Source organism: Ciona intestinalis, unplaced genomic scaffold (assembly GCF_000224145.3).
Source record: "Ciona intestinalis unplaced genomic scaffold, KH HT000267.1, whole genome shotgun sequence".
In the NCBI taxonomy this organism is placed as follows: domain Eukaryota; kingdom Metazoa; phylum Chordata; class Ascidiacea; order Phlebobranchia; family Cionidae; genus Ciona; species Ciona intestinalis.
Genome location: NW_004190588.1, coordinates 1 through 7,530, shown reverse-complemented (window position 1 = coordinate 7,530; position 7,530 = coordinate 1). Strand labels below are relative to the sequence as shown.

Below are 7,530 nucleotides of genomic sequence, written 5' to 3'. Positions count from 1 at the left end.
GCGGCTGGGGCTTGGGAGAATTTCAACAGTGCGTTGTTTTTTGGTCTTTTTGTCGTGTTGGAAAACAAGATCAGGATTTTCTTTTACGTCCATCTGAAAATCAATGAAGTTGAGGGTATATAAACCCAAAACTCGTATTGATCGTCGCATTTCGTAGAGTGAGTACAGTAATGCACATCAAGATAGGTGCATTGAATAGAATGTAAAAACTAAGTTGCAATGAATATGTACATATGTAACTAACTTATGATTAAGTTTAATGAATACGTGAATAGATATCTAAAAATACGTCTAAGTTTAATGCATATATTTTTACATTGCAGAATTTTAATGAACAAAGAAAGGGAAAGTGTCCACGCAAAGAACTTTGCTTAATTTGGTGGTTGAAATGGTTGCAACATATGAAATGCATAATGAAATGTTAGGTCAATCGGATATCCTACTTCAATGCGGACAGCCACCTTTAGAAAGCTATGCACCAAACGATGCATATTTTGCCCAAGGTGACCAACGTATGTTGGCGTCACCACCACAAGATTATGGCGCATGCGCACTGCAATACTGGCAGGAAACTCCGAGGACTTATCCAAGAGGTAAAAACTAATTTTAGTACATATAGGTGAGGGTATAAGATGGTCCGCATTTTCCCTTTTTTGTCATCATATTTTGCAAATAAAAAATATTTAAAAAAATATATACCCGTATCTTCGCCACTTTAAAACAGCGTTATTATTTGTTAAAAAAGTGCACCGGAAATATGAGAAATGGCCTGCTAACGGTATATCAATCTTTATATTCTATGTGGGTGAGGACCTGGGATTTAGGGAAGATTTGGCCCATTACCCCTAAATTCATCTTACCCAGCAATGTACCAGCATGACGTAACGTTTTGGATATACTATACCATAGTCGCTACCGATAAATTTTAAGGTAAATCATAAAGACGATTTTCGTATTCTTTGAAGAGTAAAATCATACTTTGTATATAGAGAGAAAAAGAGAAGCGAGGAGGCTGCGATAAATTAATATGTGTGTGTGTGTGCGTGTGTCATATTTTAATATTCACATTAAACGTTTACAATTTAATATTCGCATATTCTTTGAATTTAAAAATCTTTAAAATATAGTTGTTTAAACAAAAATTGCTTAAACAAAGCAAAACTGTCCAAACTAAAAGAGGCGATTTGTTTATAAATGTTTTTAGTTAAACACTTAATTATGTATATAAAGGGAAATTTTTATTTCGACAATATTTAAACAATAATAAGTACTTGAACCGGTTAATTTAAAATTAAACCTAATCACTTGACCACAGAATAAATCGAACAGTTGTTTTTGTATATGAGCAATTTTAAGTATATTTTTTCAATTTTTGTTTGACAAGATAAATAATCTCGACCGCCCATGAGGTCCGCTCACGAGACCAGCGGGCTGAAATAAATAATTTACTTTACTTTGTTTATCTGTGTGGCATGTGAGGACGATAAAACGAAAAGCGAAATAAATAGTATGTTGGGTAAGATGGGATACCGTTAGTACCTAAAACTTATACTTCCTGGTTGTGTTTTAAACAATTAACAACGCACTTTTGGATTTGCGGAGCTACACTTCTAGAATTCTAAAAATAGACTGCAAAACTGTAAAAAAAGAGAATGCAAGCATGTTCCACCTTACCCCACCCCAAAGTTAGTCTATACTAACTTTGCCCCACCCTACTATATTAAATATTCCTCATTTATAAAATATAAGGGTATATCCACTACATGGTTAAGTTTTAAGTAGTTGAATTATTCATCGTTTAGTGCCATCTTATTTTAGTTCTGATATAGCGTAAGATTAAAATTAAATTAATGATTATATCGCACTAACCGCTTAACGGTGCGGTTGCCGTCACTTGTACGACACATGAAACAGAAACCGCCATATGACACGACGTTCGGCCGTAATAATTAGAGTTAAAAAGGGCCCGCTTAATCACACTGTTTGTCCATGCCTTATTTGGTTCGCCGAGTACCCCAGCCCCTGCAATGACCAGACGAGATTAAACGAAGCGGCATTGTGTGCGTCTCGTCTCGTGTTTTTTTGCATCGGGAAAATGCTATCGAGAATAGGTTCGCGACTCGCCACAGCTCATTGCGACAGCGTAAGTAGAAGGCGATAGAAGAGTTCTTCGTGCACAGCTCAGCTGGTCACGAAATGGCCAAACTAGTAATTGGGCGGTGTATTATTGAACCGTACCCCGAAATTTTGTTCGTGTGAAAAGTATTGACTGCTACATACTACGTAACCAGCAACTTAGCTAAAAAAGGTGCTAGAGTTTCCAATTTTCAAGAGCAGCTTGCCAATATTCGAAGGTCTGCGCTTGTCGCTATGGTCGGCTTAACTTTCGTTGCGGTTGACTGCTTTTCAATACACACGGGAGTCACCAAGACGTACGGTGTCTGGGTATCGCTTTTACATGTAGCAGGCTTTTATATTGACAGGGCCTAGTCGATTATTTACGTTCTGTCGCGTTTGTGCGCTAGTCAGTAATACAGGACGATAGCTAAACAGTCGAAGAACTGTGTATTTCCTAGCATAAGAGTAAGCACGCTTTTCAATAAGTGAAGTACTCTCGTTTTAATAATATTATATAACACCAGTAGTACTAAGTTTGTATTAAAATTCTTTCTATCGCTTTGTGCTCCTAAACTCGCAATGCTAGCTGCGGTTGGGCGAAAACAATACGACACTGTTAAAAGTCCTTGTTTTCGGCCAAACCGAGATAAGAGCAGGTTGTAAAGATTCTGATTATTGACTACGACTAGGGAAACAGGGTTAAGAGGTTCAGCACTCTCTCCCAGAGGTCAGGCAAAGCACTTTATGTATTACAATTGCTTCTAGAAATCTAGGTAGATGGGGCAATTTGAATCAGGTTGTCGCCATCGGTATATAAAATGACAGTTTTTCACTCTTTTGTGATAACAAAAGCCCGCATATACGGTAGAAAATGCTAAATATTGTTTCATCTTTTCCAATAACCAAATGTGCGTTTTATTTTCGCAAGTATTTCAATTTTCAAGTATGACCTTTTAAATGCAGCTAAAGCCTCGCCTCGACGTAAGAGCCCAACGACCTGCTTATGGTCTGTGTCGCGTTAAAACGACTAAAGCTAAGTGTATTGGTTAACTGGACTTATTCCAATACTAGTAAGCGGCTAGCGGTTATTAATCTGTCATCGTGAGCTTATACCGCAGTGCGGAATAAATGTTGGCAGAGTCTACTACTCCTTTAATTAAGAATGATAGGTCATTTTAATACCGCGATAAAACAAAACTCGGTCAAGTAGTTCGTTTAATATTGTGAGAGGTTCTTTCGCGATTTGTTGAAATAATTTTGAATTTATGCGCAAGAGACAGTGTACCCGTTATATAAACATGGTATTACTGCGCCTTTGCCTATCTTACGTTGCGACTCAATTTACCGGAGGCAGTGTAGAATTTGTAGACAGATGAGAAGAGATAGCTTCTCTAACCGCTCGATAGTTAGCCCCAAGCCTTGCCGTTCTGGTGATACTGTCACTTGAGCAAACAAAGGACTCCAGCTTAACCGCCTGCTATCTTATGTTTGGGCCTAATTTTGTGGCAATCTCACATGCCTGCCGCTTTGATATGCTTGCCAAATTGAGACGCTCCAGCTATTTCTTGATTTTAGCGAAACGACGTTCTTGAAAAATTCGTGAAGTCTTAGGATAGCCATTAACATAGATACCGGTTTTTAAGGTCCAAATTATTTTAATAAAATGCAGCGACGGTAATTGAACTCGAATATCTCACGATATTAGAACTGGAATTGGTCGTTGATAACCAGCGTCGGTACCGCTATCTTGAAATTAACCGTATTAACCAAGTGATTACAAGCCTATACTGTTGTAATTATTAGCTTCCGTTTGTTGATGTTCGTCACGTGTTAAACCCACTGACCCGTGCAGGGCGGTGATTGTGACGTCATAGCGGATTGATTAGTCATTTAATTCGATATGCCTGAGATCCAGTGTTACAAGAGCGGTCGTTTTGATGACGCACTAGGCGATTCAAACGTCATAATTCCAAACCACAAGTGGCTAATATGATACAAAACCCCATTGTTCGTTTTGTCAACACACACAGATGTACCGTACCTATAACTGTTATCATACACCAGTTCCAAATGTTCTCATTTGATAATATTACATTTGGATTGGTGTGGGTTTATTTTGGTCGCTTTTCTAAATATAACTTCTCAAATCTATGTTTCTTTTTGTTGGCGTTCTCGAGCAATCGGATATCCCGGATAGCTCTCTAGATTCGTTAGATTCTAGAAGAGACTGGCTATTGTTTCTCGTTGTGTGGTTTGTTGGATGAGCAGTTACGCAACGCGTTGCTCTTTTGTGAACATCAACCTAACGAGTATCTTTTTGTAGCTTAGTACTTTGTAGTGGGCCAGTTAAACTTGCATGTTATTCCATTTTTTATTGTAATATAAATATTCGTACACTTTAGTTTACTACTTTCCAAGCTAAGCCTAAATTTGTTTATCTGTAATATAGTACGTTCACGTTCTGAACTGCACCTACGTCATGGATTACGTCATCAGGTTGCTATTGGAAACCACCAGCGACGTTTAAAGAGGATATCTGATTGCAAGCAAAGAACACAAAACAATTACCAACAAACGAGGTAAGAAAATTCGCGGTCTTGTCTTACAAATGTTTTTTTACAGTTCTACTTTCACTCTAAATGTTTTTGGCCATAAACGATGTTATAGGTAACTAATGCTACATAAAAATGGTCCGAATTTAAAGCTGCATCTGATTATAGTTTACCGATACTCGTATCAAAAACCCAACAAAATGTAATCTTAAAATTAGATATAAATGAATGCACCATGTTTATGTTACAAGAGCAAGTGGGTGTAAATTCGCAAGAGTTTCTTGTACTGTATTGGAGAGGTCGCTCTCCGAAAGTATTCGGAGCACAGGACGGTGTACTGCTATTGACATAGCGCGCTGCGGTTTTGGGCTATGCAAACATGGTGTAACGTTAGCGGTACGTGACCAGCGCCGCGGTTTTGCTCCGTGTGTGCTCGAAGCGCTAATAAGTGGATTGAAGCGAGTTGCAGAGTTAGTAATGCGATTTTAATGGCGCTTCAAGCATCAATTTAAATCGAGCGAGTTTGCGTCTGCAAAACTTTGTTGCGTTTATAGTTTTCTCAAACCTTAACTTTTTGCTTTATGCTGACTGACATTTAGTAAGGCATGTAAAGCCGATTAGTTTTGCATTAAGAATGGTATGAATATGCAAAAAAGTTTTAGTTTTACGCTGACAAAACATTCGGTATGTAGTGTGAGTTATAAAAAGCGGCAATTTTTAAAAATAAATCATTTTATACAGCATTTCATAGAATAGAGAGGTATTAATCTTAAAAATTTCATTCCGTCCTGCGAGTTAATTTAGAGACGTGTTGACAGTTGTTGTAACCTGATATTCCGTTAAGGGCCATGACCCTGTTGTTACTGTATGTCCGTAAAGGTTAAAGGTGGTTTGGTCATCCGGTTGTTTAATTGTTGTGTTTGTTCATTTAACTCATTTATCTTGTGTGGCATTGCTGCTTTTGATGTCAAAGCCAAGGTTTGTTTAGGTAAAGAATCATCGCTGAAAGAACTTAATTAAAACTTCCTGTTGTCTTCTCCTATGTCCAATATTTTTGTGTGTTTTTTTTGCAATATGCGCACTTGCTCGTAAAACACACTAAGCTTAAATTGTTTCTCAACAGATACACTGCGCCCAATAGCTTCCTACGGGACTATCAAGTTTCGCCGTTTCCTGGCATCGTCTGCCAGCCCCTTTCCGTCTCTATTCCTGTGACGTCATCCGAAATGGACGTCATGGACCTATCACCCCACGTGACAAGCCACGTTGACCCATCAGAACGTCACTACATGGGTCTTGATATGACCTCGAACAATGCTGTAGTGACCCCTGACGTACACGCGTCAACTACATCGTCGCAGGACACTCGGAACGCTGATGATGTAATCATGTCGTCATCGGGCATAGACTATCCACCCAATATCGCAATATCACCCGGATCGTGCAAAAGTCCATTTTGTTGTACTTCTCCTGGTTACTGCAACTTCCCTTACCACAACCATAGCTTTGGCAGGTAAAACACAATTCGAAATGTCATTAAACTTTCCCTACATCATGGCAGAGCGTAAAGAGAAACCGTTTTCACTGATTATACGGAAATATAGAAACTTTCATACTTATTTTACAGAATTTTCCACACTTTTCACTCATTTTGCAAAAATTTTAACATTTTTCACTTATTTTGCAGAATTTTTCATACTTTTCTCTCATTTCACAGAAGCAGTCACTCGGTTTCACATTGCGGTCCACCCACAAACGAGGTTTCACCGATTCATCACGAAGCCGTGAATCGCTCCCAGTCCGACCCCTTCCAGCAAGAACAAGTGTTCGTTCGTGACTCACCGCATGACGTTGATTCGGCACCAACTCCTGTATTCAACCGACGAATGTCTGCTCCTACAGTTCATGACCCCTTCCCCGGGATCAAAGCGGACCAGATCTCCTTGCCAGGACTTGGCGAGCACGACGACTTCAGTGAGGTCATGGCCCCAATGACGTCACTATCCTCCTCTTCGTCTTCTTCGTTGTCGTCATCGACCTCCTCCATATTAAACGAAAATTTACTCGCTGACGTCACGGGCAATGACGTCATGGGGCTGCTGGCTTCGCCTAAACTCGAGATTCTCGAAAATTCGACATCGATGGACTTTTATCCAACCGAGAAAACGAAAACTACTTTTGCGGGGGCTGGTCCTGTGAGACGAAGTCCACCGCCGCCTAATGTAACTCTAAACCCGGATAAACATAAACGAAGCACCCTCCCACAAGGTAAAAACATGGGCCTAGCATTATTTTTTCTCTGTTTATGCAGATCCGCACATTAGGCCACAGTCGATGTTTCCAATTAATTTTGCTATATTGGTTTCTAAACAGATCCGAGCACATGGACCAGAAACCATGTAAAAGAATGGTTGGTAAACTCCTCAAAGGAATATAACCTCCAGGAACTTGATCTAAAGAAGTTTGCATCAACGGATGGCTACAAGCTTTGCCAAATGACAATGCGTGATTTGTGCCGAATAACTTCCAAGGCGAACGCGGAGGTTATCCTAAACAAACTGTCGCTTTTAAAACGAAGTAAGCCACTCGCTTAGCCCGATTTTGTACTTAACGTGACCGGTGGATTTTAAAACATTATTTGCTTGGTATTTTTAGGCAACTCTACCAGTTCAACGTTTAACGGAGTTATGGACCCATTTCAAGCTGCCCAGGCAAGAATGCCACACGTAAAAGATCCATACAAGTTGTTTGGACCTATATGTTTAGAGTTATCTAACCCAGGTAATGCAAAACATATTAAAAATGTTACAAATTCACATTAAACCTATAAATGATATCGTTGAACGTGAAAAATTGAGTT

At 39.2% G+C, this 7,530-nt stretch overlaps 1 protein-coding gene across 1 annotated transcript; it reads left to right on the top strand.

Annotated features, from left to right (window-relative positions):
• Positions 1 to 320: 320 nt before the first annotated feature.
• fli/erg4 (transcription factor protein) lies at positions 321 to 7,452 on the top strand (the record flags this gene model as incomplete). The annotated part of the gene is given in 6 exon segments (NM_001078237.2): positions 321 to 593; positions 4,568 to 4,697; positions 5,794 to 6,183; positions 6,388 to 6,938; positions 7,044 to 7,247; positions 7,326 to 7,452. Coding segments are annotated over 6 exon segments (1,607 nt in total), but the record flags the coding sequence as incomplete, so codon positions are not given.
• Positions 7,453 to 7,530: the final 78 nt, after the last annotated feature.